The sequence below is a fragment of the Rhinatrema bivittatum genome, chromosome 7 (assembly GCF_901001135.1).
Source record: "Rhinatrema bivittatum chromosome 7, aRhiBiv1.1, whole genome shotgun sequence".
NCBI lineage: Eukaryota > Metazoa > Chordata > Amphibia > Gymnophiona > Rhinatrematidae > Rhinatrema > Rhinatrema bivittatum.
Window position 1 is genome coordinate 147,182,021 of NC_042621.1, and position 14,270 is coordinate 147,196,290.

The following is a 14,270-nucleotide window of genomic DNA, read 5'->3' on the forward strand; positions in this document are numbered from 1 at the left end:
TTCCCAGTTCTTCCAGTTTCTTCCCCTATGATTCATTGGTGGATCTATTTTCTATTACGAAGGAACTCAACAGTGAGTTTGATTGAGACATATTTATATTAAGCTTAGCAATTAGCCTCTACAAGTCTGAGAAAGTCACATTGGGTGGTTCAGATAAAGTCCCAGCACCCAAAATGGTATTACCAAATAACTGTGAACTACTCACAGGCTTCGCTGATGAAGATGCAGGTACTGTACCAGACTGGACAATAGAAATCTCCAGTGAAGCCTCAGTCCTGTGACAGGATTCCAGCTCATCTGCTAGTCTCTACTCATTGGACTTGGTACCTGCCAGTTGTGGAAATGGTTGGCAAATGCCAGGACTGAGGGAGGCTCGCAAGGAACCCCCACTGCAGTCACTCACTGGCAGCTCACCCATTCTCAAAAGGTGAGCATCCATAGGGCTTCAAATGGGAGAAGGAACAGGTGATGAAGTAAAAATCTTCACTTTCCATTTCTTCCCTATTATACATAGCCACGTGTGGCTTCGGCAGCACACCACACTGCAAGAGGTTTTAAAGAGCCGACTTTTGACCCTTGGGCCCTTGTTGGTGACATCACACCAGCAACTCTAGGTGGGGAGGGGCATCTAAGTCACGGGCTATCTAAGCAACTCAAGTTCTTCCACTCTAGATCCCACAAGTTTGGCACTCTTCATCCCTGCAGTCTCCCCAGGTTCACGCTGCACTACAAGAGATTTTAAAGAGCCAGCTAGGCCCTTGTTGGTGATGTTACATGGGTGACTCAAGGTGGGGAGAGACAGCTAATAAACAGACTCACCCGAGCAGCTCAAGTTCTTCTACTCTCGACCCCACAGGTCTCTCCAGCATACCTCATCCCTGCAGGCTCCCTGTGTTCACACCGCACTACAAGAGGTTTTAAAGAGCTGACCAGGCCCTTGTTGGTGACATCACACCGGTGACTCAAGGTGGGGAGGGACAGCTAATTCACGGGCTCACCTGAGCAGCTCAAGTTCTTCCACTCTCAACCCCACAGGTCTCTCCAAGCACACCTCATCCCTGCAGGCTCCCCCCACAAAGTGCTTTTTGTGCTTTCAACTATGAAGTATACACACAAGCTTCTGAAGTTAAAAAAAGCAAAAGAAACAATCAAAAGAGAGAAATAAATGAAACTCCAAACAAAAACAAAGAGAATGAAAATCTTTGACTTGCACATACTTACTTAGGTTGACTAAATAGGTTTTTTGATTGTTTTTAAGTATTCTTACTGTTTTCATTGATAGGTGGCTGTGTACATTGTCATCACTGCATTGAGTATTTGTTTCATTTGTTTTTTTGTTTAAAATTGAGTTATTTGATTTTGCATCATTAATTTTTTTGTAACATTGCAAAAAGAGAAGAGGGCCAATGGTGTCAATAAGAGTTTTTGTTGCAGGTGCATTATGTCCATCATGAGTGGAGGAATAGCCTATTGGTTAGAGACCAAGACTCAAATCCCACTGCCGCTATTTGTGCCCTTGGGGAAGTCACTTTAACCTTTGTTGTCTCAGGTACAAATTTAGGCCTAGATTAATCATTCTGATAGCCCACAAACAAAAAAGGGGCAGGGGGTGAGAGTATGCTGCTGCTGGCCGCATCGCGGCAGTGCAGTTTCGTGCACCGCAAACTATCGCCCCCATAACACAGGAAAAGGTGTAGTTATTTCCCGCAGTGCTGACAGCGATAATGTGAAATACATTATTGTCCACAGTGCTGCCAGGACATAACTCTGTCCAAAACCCCTCCCCTTCCCTTAATTTGAATAGTACCACCACAATGCGACTGGTATCACATGCAGTAGGGCATTATCACATGCAATAAAGCCCTAACGCACAGGATAAGGCCACATCGCAGCTTTTAGGAAGATCTGGTTAGTTTGTAAACCTTTTGGGGATAGGGAAATACCTACAGAACCTGAATGTAATCTGCTTTGAAGTGCAAATAAATAAATGATAGCTGTGTGCTTTGCCTGGGAAGATAGCCACAACATTTCAATGTGTTCCATGTGCAGAAAAATGACTCCCACAGGATATCACTCCCACCTAGAGCTCATGTAGAAGTTTTTCAGGAAAAGAAAGTCTGACCCATTGGCAATATTAACAATAGTAATGAAGATTCTAACACTTTCTGGATAATTCCTGCTGTCCAGGGTTCACCCAAAGTTCAGGGAGTTCTATGTAAAGTACAGAACTCTTGCCCTCTGCAGGCATCCTCTGTAAAGAAGGGAATGAGGTGATGCTTGCTTGAAGAAATAAAAATGCATGGAGAAGATTAAGTACAGAATAAGTAAGCAGGTGAATAATATATCATGTCCAGGAAGATTTTGATTTGAAAAACAACTACTACCTCATCAATTTGTTGTGGTTGGATCTGTTCTCAAAAGGCTCAAACGGAGGTTTCAAGAGCCATCCCAAAACCACATTAAGGTCCCAAGCAGGGGCAGGAGGGCACAATGGAGGTTTTAAATTGAGCAAGCTTCTCATGAAACGTGATAATAAGGGTTGTGTTGAAATGGAGACATCTCCTATACCCTTATGGTACGCAGACCCTGCACTAACATGCTCTCTGATAGGGAAAGTTTTTAGGCCTAACTCTGACAGGTGCCAGAGATAGTCTAGGAACCTCGCAGTGGTTCCTAGACTATCTCTGGATATGGTTTATGGATATGGAAGTGCACCATACGGTAACCTCTTCCATTTAGAGCGATAAGACCTTCTTGTTGAAGGCTTTCGTGAAGCCACCAGGACTTGGGATACCGACTCTGAAATGTTAAGAGGTTGGAGTATTAACCTTTCAACATCCAGGCCATCAGAGACAGAGCCTGGAGATTGGGATGACGCAGGTACCCTTCGTTCTGAGTTATTAGAAGGGGATCCTTCCCAGAGGAATGTGCCGGCGTACTGATAGGTCCTGGAGGATTGGAACCTACACCTGGCATGGCCAGTGGGGAGCTATCAGAATCATTAATCCCTTGTCCTGCTGGAGCTTCACGAAAGTCTTTAAAATGAGAGGAAGTGGAGGGTACGCATAAAGGAGACAGGAGAGGGCGAAGGCATCTCTTGGTTGTGAGTGGTGACTGCGAATGAGAGTGCAGAAGTTGTCTACTTTGTGGTTGTGGACCGACGCAAAGAGGTCTATGCGAGGGTAATCCCAGCATTGGAATATCTTGTCCGCTATCATGGGGTTGAGAGACCACTCGGGCGGATGGAAAGTGCTACTCAGCTTGTCCGCCAAAAGATTGTCCACTCCCGACAAGTAGGTTGCTTTGAGGCACATCGAGCGGGATAGGGCCCATGCCCATATCTGTGCAGCTTCCTGACACAGGAGGTAGAAGCTTGTTCCCCCTTGTTTGTTGATTGTCGGTTTGAATCAGGATGGCTTTGTTTGATAGGCAATCCTGAAAACCCTTGAGGACATATCTGATCACCCATAGCTCCAGGAAATTTATCTGGTGTTTGGATTCCTCTGGAGACCAGGTTCCCTGAGTCTGCAAGTCACCTACATATGCACCCCACCCGAGGCCTCCTCACCCCCCCCAAGCTGGCCAAAAGTTCCTTTTGGGCCCAACGAGGGTCCCGGAGCGAACCCGCGGGGAATCACGTGACGCCGCGTCACTCCGAAGTGGCGCCGACGTCACGTGCTCCTCGCAAACGAGTTCAGAAATGGCGTCCTGACTCCCCGCTGGATCACCAGGGAGTTGTAAGTCTTGGGGGGGGGGATTAAGGAGGGTGAGGGGTTTAAATTTTTATTTGCACGTATGGACATAGACTCAACTTATGGAATTCTCCATATGTCCATATTGACCGCAAATGGGACCCCCTTTCGACTTATGGAGTTATGAACATAAACTTTTGCTCTGCACATCCCTAAATGATACATCTTTTTTTTTTTATCTGCCTTTCAGAATCCATAAGGTGACTACTCCTGGTCCAAAATGCAGAAATGGAAGAGACAAGTGTGCCCTGGTAGTGATGATGAACACTGTGGGTATTGTGTGGTGTGTGTGTGTTGTATTTGTATGTGCATGTGTCATCTGTCTCTTTCTGAAATGCTGATGTGGCATGAACATGCTTTGATCCCCTTTCATGTCTGAGTGTGTCATTTAATCCAACTTTTCCAGAGTGCATGCACCTTCCCTTCTATCCCTGTCTGTTTTGGCTGTTGTGTCTGTGTGTGCACTATGGCATTGCTTCCTTTCTGTACTTTGGGTGCAGCTCTCTACTGTGCAAAGGTGGCTATTGTTTCTGTATTCCCTGAATACTGTCTGTCATATTTCTTGTCTTTTACTTCCTTGGTTACATTGTTTTCTTGTCGCCACATCCTGTCTTCATTAGGGATGTGAATCGTGTGCCCGATCGTCTTAACGATTGGGTTCGGCTAGAGGGAGAAAAAAATTTGATCGGTGGTGATGTGAATCGGAATCGGTTCCGATTCACATCGTTAATTTTTTTTTAGTGAGGCCCGACCCTTTAAAATTGACCCCTTACCTACCCCCATCCTCCCGAACCCCCCCAAAACTTTTTACGAGTACCTGGTGGTCCAGTGGGGGGCGCGGGGACCGATCTCCCGCTCTCGGGCCATCGGCGCCATTTTGGCTGCCACTCAAAAATAGCGCCGGCCATCTTTAAAGATGGCGGCACCCATCTTTACGATGGTGGTGGCCTTCTTTAAAGATGGCGCCGGCCAGCCAGTGCTCCTACTATGTGACAGAGGCCGGCCAATGGCACGGATACCCTGTCACATGGTAAGGGCAAAGGGCCATTGGCGCCATCTTTATGAGTGGCAGCCGACGGCCCGAGAACGGGAGATCGCTCCTGGGACCACCACTAGACCACCAGGTAATTTTAAAATGTTTTTGGGGGCTTGGGAGGGTGGGGGAAGCTAAGGGGTCATTTTTAAAGGGTAGGGTGGTTTTTTTTTTTTTTATCGGGCCATCGGCGCCATTTTTGAGTGGCAGCCAAAATGGCGCTGATGGCCCGAGAGCGGGAGATCGGTCCCCGTGCCCCCACTGGACCACCAGGTACTCGTAAAAAGTTTTTGGGGGGTTCGGGAGGGTGGGGGAAGGTAAGGGATTAGTTTTATAGGGTCGGGGTGGGTTTAGGGGTTGTTTTGGTGTGCCGGTTTTCCCGCCCTCCCCCTCCCCCGATTTACGATTTTTCACGATAAATCAGGGGAATTTCTATTGTATCGTGACTCTTAACGATTTTTGACGATTTAAAAAATATCTGACGATTTTTTTAAATCATCAAAAAACGATTCACATCCCTATTCTTCATATTTATTGCTTATACTTCTTTTATTGTAACAGTTACCCATTTGAATCTGAGTTTCTTCCCACTTTTTGACATGCTCCCTGAGTACCTACAGCATTTAGTAACCTCTCCAAATGACTGGTGAACTGCAGTTCTTTCATGCTACAATGACTGCATGCATTCATTTTTTGGGGTTTGCTCTGAAGGTGAAGAGATGCCATTGTTAGAGATGTAGCTGCATAAATTGCCTTTTTTCTTGCTTTGTACCTACTTCTTTCTGATTTGTGTGTGAAACACCCTGAGTGACTGTCATTGTTCTCTTTTTCAGTACCATTACACATACTAATCTTTTGCCTCTGGAAGTAGCAGGAAGAGGACGGAGGTGGATGGAGGAACTTCATATCACCCAGGGGCTCAGTAAACTCCATCACCCTCCTTCTTGCCACCTACTAGTAGGAGAGAATACATTGAAATAAAGTCTATATTTGCTTCTGTTGTAAACATTTGGTGCTATATTGTTGTATTTCCTAGACTTAGGGGTGTATGTGTACAAATGATGAATATGAGTACTCGAGTTTGAGTGAATGCATACAATATGCATATCTGTGAATGAAGTATAAATGGGTGGATAAAGAGGAGGCCTGGTGGACATGTGTGGATAGTAGGGATGGGCATTTGGGAGAAACATAGGAAAAGAGCTGAAATTTCCAATTTCATTTTGTGTTATTTTCAAAATGGAACAATTTAATTTCTGATGAAATTTCATTGGAATTTGTCCTATTTCAAAAATTGGAGTAAAGAGTCAACCGTTGGGCCTAGGCCTAGTCTTGAAGTTTGGGCCTCACATAGGAATAGGCCAACACCCAAAGCAGGGCCCATGGCCTACACTTGTGCAAGACGCTGGGGCCTCAGCCTAGATCCTGGCCAAATGCTGGGGCCAAAGCTGAAACCTGAGCAATGGCCCAGACCTGGGAAATTTCCTGACCCCCACTTACATTACCCATTAGTAACCAAGCCTTGCACTAGGACTAGGCCCCAGCATTAGGACCAGGGCCTAGGCTGAGGTTGTGGCAATCTTCCACAGCCTAAAATCCCACACAAGGCCGAGGCTTTGGCCTAGGCTGAGGCCTCATAGTCAGATACCCCCCCCCCCCCCCCCCCCCCCCCCCCCAGACCAGATAAGTGCAGGCCAGGCAGGATCCTTGATACCTCCCAGGGTATAGTTAAGTTTTGGCATTAGCTGGTAGGTGAATGCAAATTGTGCTGCTTAACATGAATTTTGGCAACATTTTAATATTAATGTTGCATGAATTAGCATGTGGAACAACTTATTAACGGTGTCTAGCTTTAATGCAGGCTAACATTAAAATATGTTAAATTATACAGGTAATAATGCAAGCTGTTAACAAGACAGTGAAATTAACATTTTTGTTTACCTAAACTTAGTTTAGTAAATAGGCACCTCGGTGGGTATATAACTACTTGTGAGTGAAAAGAGGTAAATAATAGAAAGTACAGATGAGCTCCAACCCTAACCTGCTCCAAATACCTTTATTCTTGCCCTTGCAAATAACTTTTAGAGAATTTTAAAACATATCAAAGAGCAAAAGATATTTGGGACAACATGATATTTGGCTGCTATTCACCTTCTGAAAACAGTTGGAGGTTAATTGACCTCATGAATGTTAATCCTGCTAAACAGATTTACTTTTCATGATTATATAATGATAAATTAGGAGGGAGCAACATAATTCAAAATTATAGAAAATATATAAAAAAAGGTCACAAACAACAGGGGCACAACAATTGGTAATTACTCTTCACTACAGATTCCATATGGAATTAGATTATCAGTTTAAAGGTCAAAAATGGGCAGGTATAAGAACAGATAAATGAGGGGGGTTTTTTTTCCCTCAGGATTGTACAAGGTCAGGTTTATAAACCTGGAACATCTATTATTTCAGGAAAAATGTTCCCTCTCAATTTCTCTTTCAAAACTCCTAGGATACCCTGGAATATTCATTAATAAATATTTAAGCATGTTATAAATGCAATAAGAATAAGAAAGAAAAATACGTATGCACTTTTCTTTAGAGCTGAAAGCATTCAAGTCTATACTCATGCCTCAATGTGCAGTTGAGGCTTCTGTATGTATGTGTAGGACTGCATACCCAGCTGAGTATAATTTCCTACTTATCATATACTGTGAAAAGTGTATGTATACAAATGATTTTAAGTAAAAGTTAATTTTAATTAATTTTAATTTTTGTTCATATTAGTTTAGGTTTCATTGACTACAAAGGACACTGTGAAATTATCTGCCATTGTTTATTTATTTATTTATTTATTTACTTATTTTAAATCTTTTCTATACTGTCGTTTGGTGGGGACCGTCACAACGGTTTACATTAAGGCACATAAAAGTAATAATGCTACAATTTACCCTATTACAAAAGTACCATAAGGTTCGGTAACATAGTTAGTGATCAATATTAAATGTTAAATGTAATGAATCTTGTCCAGGTCTCTCTATCTCGGTTTTGATTACAGAATTAACTTTAAAATTGTGACTGTCCTTTAAAAAAACTACACATTTAGTGAATACAGCAGTGTGTGTGGGTGTTTTATTGTTCGTGCTTTGCTCGTCCCTGGTTTCTATTCACCCTTCTCTTTCTGAAAAGCTTGTTTAAAGAGCCAGGTTTTTAAACCTTTTCTAAAGGTTTTGCTGTCTCTTTGTAATCTTAAATCTAGGGGCATGGAATTCCATAGTATGGGTCCTGCCAGTGATAGTGCTCTCTCTCGTACTTGTGTTAGTCTTGCAGTTTTGACTGATAGAATAGTTAGGAGTGCTTTGTTTGCTGACCTTAGGATTTTGTTAGGGACGTGTACACGGAGGGCTGTATTTAACCAGTCTGCATGTTCGTTATGTATTAACTTATGTATGGTGCACAGTGTTTTGTATTGTATTCTTTGTAGGGATGTGAATTGTTTTTTGACGATTTAAAACAATCATCAGATATATTTTAAATCGTCAAAAATCGTTAGAGCCGCGATACAATAGCAATTCCCCCAATTTATCGTCAAAAAATCGTAAATCGGGGGAGAGGGAGGGCGGGAAAACCAGCACACCAAAACAACCCTAAAACCCACCCCGACCCTTTAAAATAAATCCCCCACCCTCCCTAACCCACCCAAAATGTTTTAAATTACCTGGGCTCCAGTGGGGGGGGGGGGGGGGGGGGCCCGGCACGATCTCCCGCTCTCGGGCCACGGCTGCGTTAATAGAAATGGCGCCGGTGGCCCTTTGCCCTTACCATATGACAGGGCAAAGGTAGCGCCGGCAACATTTTGGTTCCTGTCACCCGACGTCACGAGTGCAGGAGATCGCTCTCGGACCCCCATGGACTTTTGGCCAGCTTGGGGAGGCCTCCTGACCCCCACAAGACTTGCCAAAAGTCCAGCGGGAGTCCGGGAGCGACCTCCTGCACGCGGGCCGTATTGCCAATATTCAAAATGGCGCCGGCGCTACCTTTGCCCTCACTATGTCGTACGACCCGTATGACATAGTGAGGGCAAAAGTAGCGCCTGCGCCATTTTGAATATTGGCAATACGGCCCGCGTGCAAGAGGTCGCTCCCGGACCCCCGCTGGACTTTTGGCAAGTCTTGTGGGGGTCAGGAGGCCCCCCCAAGCTGGCCAAAAGTCCCTGGGGGTCCAGCGGGGGTCCGGGAGCGATCTCCTGCACTCGTGACATCGGGTGACAGGAACCAAAATGGTGCCGGCGCTACCTTTGCCCTGTCATATGGTAAGGGCAAAGGGCCACCAGCGCCATTTCTATTAATGCAGCCATGGCCCGAGAGCGGGAGATCGTGCCAGGACCCCCCCCCCCCCCCATGGGACCCCAGGTAATTTAAAGCATTTTGGGGGGGGGTTCGAGAGGGTGGGGGATTTATTTTAAAGGGTCGGGGTGGGTTTTAGGGTTGTTTTCCCGCCGATTTATGATTTGACGATTTTTAAAAAAAACAAAACATGACGATCAGATTTCCCTCCGCCCCCAGCCAAAATCGATCGTTAAGATGATCGATCACACGACTCACATCCCTAATTCTTTGTTCAATGGGAAGCCAGTGTAATTCAGCCAGTGTTTCAGTGATGTGATCTCTTTTACTTTTGCCAGTTAAAATTTTTGCAGCTGAGTTTTGCAGAACCTGCAATGGTCTTAGTGAGGTGTATGTAAGACCTAGTAGAAGTGCATTACAATAATCAGTGCTTGCAAATATTAATGCTTGTAGTACTGATCGAAAGTTAGCAGTTGTCAGCAGTGGTTTAAGTTTCCTGAGGACCATGAGTTTAGCGTATCCTTCCCTTACTTTTAGAGATATGTGTTGTTTTAATCTTAGTTCAGTGTCAATTATTACTCCTAGATTCCGTACTTTCTCTGCAAGTATTATTTGTTGGTTATTTTTTAGTGTGATTGGGTTTTGTTTGATTTCCATATTTTTTCTTTCTAAATGTAAGAATTCTGTCTTCTCTATATTGATTACTAATTCCATTTGGTTTAGTAGCTGTTTAATGATATCTAGATACATGTTAGCTAAGTTTAATGTTTTCTCGATTGTATCGTCAATGGGTAAAATTAATTGGATATTGTCAGCGTATATGTAATGTGTGATTCCCAAACCAGCTAACAGGTGGCATAGAGGTAAAAAGTATATGTTGAAAAGTGTGGCAGAGAGGGCAGATCCTTGTGGTACTCCTGTTTGAAGGTTTATTTTTTCTGTTATAGCGTCTTTAATTTGTACCTGAAAATATCTGTCACTGAGATATGATCTAAACCACTTGATAGTTTTGTTGTTTAAGCCTATTTCTTCTAGTCTATTTAAGAGTATGTCATGATTTACAGTGTCAAATGCTGCTGACAGGTCAAGCATCACTAGAATGTAATGTTTACCTTTATCAAAACGCCTCATAATATTAAAAGTTCCTTTGCCATTGGTCAGTACTTTATGATTGTTCCATTAACAATTCAGTTTGATACACGGTCATATAGCTCTGTCCAAGAAATAAAAATGCTTGATTTTTCTCAAGCATTTAATACAAAAAAATATAACAGTAGAGTTCCCTTTAGCCCCAACTATTTCTGCTGTAAACTTCTTTAAAATATTACCTTTTTGATGGTCTCCAACATGGATCTGCCTCCATTCCAAGGCTTAGTTGACTTCCTCATGCAGTTCAAACTTGCCATACTGTGCCATTTCCTCTCGTCCAGCTTTCTATGGAAAGCATTTGCCAGCATCAATACACTGTCATACAGGTACAGATTAGATACCTGCAAATAATGGAAATATTAATATATTTTTAAATGTACAGATTTCTTGTAGAAGCAGAGAAACATAAGATACTGATAGATAAGGATCACGTGGCCACCCAGCCTGCCCATCTTTGTCTACAGATGTTGGTTTTCAGGCTTCTCCCTTTCTTTCCCAACCACCAAAGTCCTGTACCAGATACTGGAATTCTGCTCTGACACATCTGCTGGATATGTGATGCAGATGCCCATCACTCTCTTTTGAAAGAATTATATTATATATTTTCTGAGCATCAATATCTTCAGCTTCAAATGATGACCACGCACCCCCCCCCCCCCTCTCCTTAAGCATCTCATTCAATGGAAAATGCTATCTTATGATAACTCATTGAAGCCTGTTAGATATTAGAATCTTTATTAGGGATGTAGAATGTACATTTGTTTAAAATGAATGGGCATCCCAAAACAAATTGGGTCCAATTCATTTATTTTGGGAATCCCCAAAACAAATTATGGGGACCCCTGAATTAAACAAATTCTGTTTGATTCATTTTTTCTACCCATTCATTTCAAAGTCCATTATAGTCTATGGAGAACATCAGATGCAATACAGTCAGATTGTTTTGTTACAGTACAACAACCAGCCAACAAAGTGAGTTATATATGACCTCACTGCTTTGTCAGACATGGGAAGGGCATGTTGTTAAGGGCAAAACAGAGACAACATATCACAATGAAGCATTAAAAAACAAACAAAGGGGATCACGTGATGTGGTGGGCTTAGTAGGCTGCTGTCTGCTGAGCTCCGGCTGCCCCCAAGCAAAATCGGCAGTGTTATCAAGTAGAATACCGACGTTTTTTGCTCCAACCACAGCTCTGTGAGTGTTTGAGTGAGAAGTATCGGCGGATTACCTTACTTTTGCAATCCACATGGCGACACGCTCGCACCGAAAGGGGGAGAAGGAGAGACTGAAAGCGCCCGAAGACAAAATGGCGCTCATGGCGGATTCGGACGAGTTCCCAGAAGAAATGTCTTTGGAGGACAAGATTTCCCAAGCTGTCGTTGCTGCATTGGATGTGCGGCTACATCAACTGAACAAATTGCAGACGTTCGAGTCTCCCTTACAGAAATAGACTCGCGCACGGAACGCCTTGAGGGTCGCGTTGGCCTCGTGGAAGATGATGTGGTGGCCCTGGAGCGGAAGATGGCGGCGTTAGAAAAGTCTGCAAAGGCCAGCGAAGACAAACTCGATGATCTTGAGAATAGATCGCGTCGGAACAATTTAAGATTTATTGGCATCCCGGAAGACCTGCCCGAAGGAGAATTACCACGACTCCTGGAAGCCTGGCTCCTGCGCATTGTGCCATCCCTGGCCTCTCCGTCTGGGGGCCTCTTGGAGCGTGCTCATCGCCTGGGGCGGTGGCCAGAGGGGAATACCGCAGGGAGACCGAGAGTAGTGATTGCACGATTTCTACATTTTGTGCACCGATCGCTAGTTCTGCAGCACTACTGAAAGGCTCGTGAGTTCCATTATGAGGCGCAGCGGATTCTCGTTTTCCAGGACTTCTCGTCGAGAGTCACATCGCAAAGGAAGGCCTTCAACGCCATTTGCTCGGAGCTTGTGAACAAAAACATTCGATTTGCTCTTTTTCCAGCGAAACTGAAGATTACTCACCTAGGGCAAGTTCGGTTTTTTGATTCGGCTACAGAAGCACATACTTATGTTGGGGGTCTGGTAGGCTCCTCGACGACTGCTGACCCTTGACTGGCAGGCCGAGTACCAGAGCTCGCTGCTGTATATTGATGATAGCTGCAAGTCTGTTTGCCACTTCGTCGAGATGTGTGATATGTTGAATATATGTGCTTAGTGATTTTCTCTTTTATTTTGCTCTGCTGGGGGGCAGCCGAGCACATTGGTCCCATCTCTGATCTCCATCCCGTTAGGGGCCTCACCTGCATGAGAACCCTATATCGGGTGAGACCTGACCCACAATCGGGTCTCAAGATGTTCGTATATTTTGTTGTGGGGGGGGGGGAAGGGGGGAGATACCTGTAGAGAACCTTAATTATACAATATGTACTACATTTTGTGTTTTAAATGAGTTTTGTGGTTGTGCTATGGCCTGCTCAGATATATTTTTTCTTTTTTGGGGAAAATTTTCTGGCCTGGAGAAGAAAGGGGCGCTGGAGAAATATGGCACTCACAAGGGAAGCATGGAGGTGCTCACCCATTGGCCCAAATCTCTTACATGTTCACCATGGCGATGGATGTAGTTACCTGGAATGTAGCGGGCTTGGGAACCCCGATAAAATGGGAAAAGGTATTTGCTCGCCTTCAGCGATTGAAAGCTAAAATCATATTTTTACAAGAAACCCACATGCTTCCTAGTGAAATTCAGAAGCTCAAGAAAAAATGGGTCTCCCAAATTTACTATGCAACCGGGTCCACAAAAAGTAGAGGGGTGGCACTTCTGATTCATCAATCGGTTCCTTTTCAGATGCAAACTTGTGTTCAGGATCCACAAGGGCGATATATTTTGGTTAAGGGTCTACTACTAGGCACCCCCATTCTCTTAGCTTCAGTTTATGCTCCCAACTGTTATGAGCATGGTTTTATACAACTCTTATTGCAGAAATTTCTAGATTAGGAAACCTTCCATTGATTTTGGGTGGGGATTTTAATTTTGTTATAGACCCCCAGTTAGATAGATCACCGGCAAGGGGGGGGGGGGCATTTGCCCAGTGTTCATAAAGGACCTAATTATCTGTGCCAACACTTACAATTAATAGATTTATGGCGCTCCCTACATCCGGGTGACCGGGAATATACTCACTTAGCCAGGGCTCACAATACTCAAACGAGGATAGATTATTTGTTCGTATCTGAATTATTGTTTTCTAAATTCACAGCTTCTTCCATTGAAGCTTTAGTCATCTCTGACCATAGCCCGGTTAAAGGGACTTTTAATTGTGGTGGGCCGGCTCCGGGTACTCAATGGCGTTTACCAGCTTTCTTGTCGGGAGACCCGGAGTTCCCAGTTTTTCTTAAAAGGAAATGGTCTGAATTCTTGCTTAATAATTCGCAACATGTTACCCACCCTACTAGAGATGTGAATCGTTTTCCATATCGTCTTAACGATAGAAATCGTGTGGCAGGAGAAGAAAATCGTGTTTGGCACGATTATTTCGTTGAAAAATCGTTAAAAATCGTTTTTTCCGATTAGTGCGCACTAACTCGAGTTAGTGCGCACTAACTCAAAATGATACAAATAGACACTTTCCAGGTCACTGAAGGTCAGTTAGGAATGAATATGTGTTCCTATTGGCTGGCAGCCCTCTTATCTATTGATGTTACCAAGGTTACCACTGAGGTGATGGTTGGGGGGATGGGAAATGGAACTGGAAACTCATGAACACCAACAGAAAATGAAACAAAGTGTTCACACTTCCCAGGTCAGTAAAGGTCACTTAGGAATGAATATGTATTCCTATTGGCTGGCTGTGCTCTTATCTATTGATGTTACCACTGAGGTAATGGTTGGGGGGATGTGAAATGGAAACAGTTGGAAGCTTGACATGTGATGATCAGCACTCACGTGACTAGAACTTCTTTGTTTATTATTTTTGTTAGCAGACACGTGCATGTTGAATTTGCCAATCACTGTGCATTTT

At 43.9% G+C, this 14,270-nt stretch overlaps 1 protein-coding gene across 1 annotated transcript in view; it reads right to left on the minus strand.

Moving 5' to 3' along the window:
• The window catches only part of GRID1 (glutamate ionotropic receptor delta type subunit 1), a 2,200,418-nt gene that overhangs the window by 479,493 nt on the left and 1,706,655 nt on the right, over positions 1-14,270 (minus strand). The window contains 1 exon segment of the mRNA XM_029609310.1: positions 10,457-10,618. Coding sequence (XP_029465170.1) covers positions 10,457-10,618 — 162 coding nt within the window.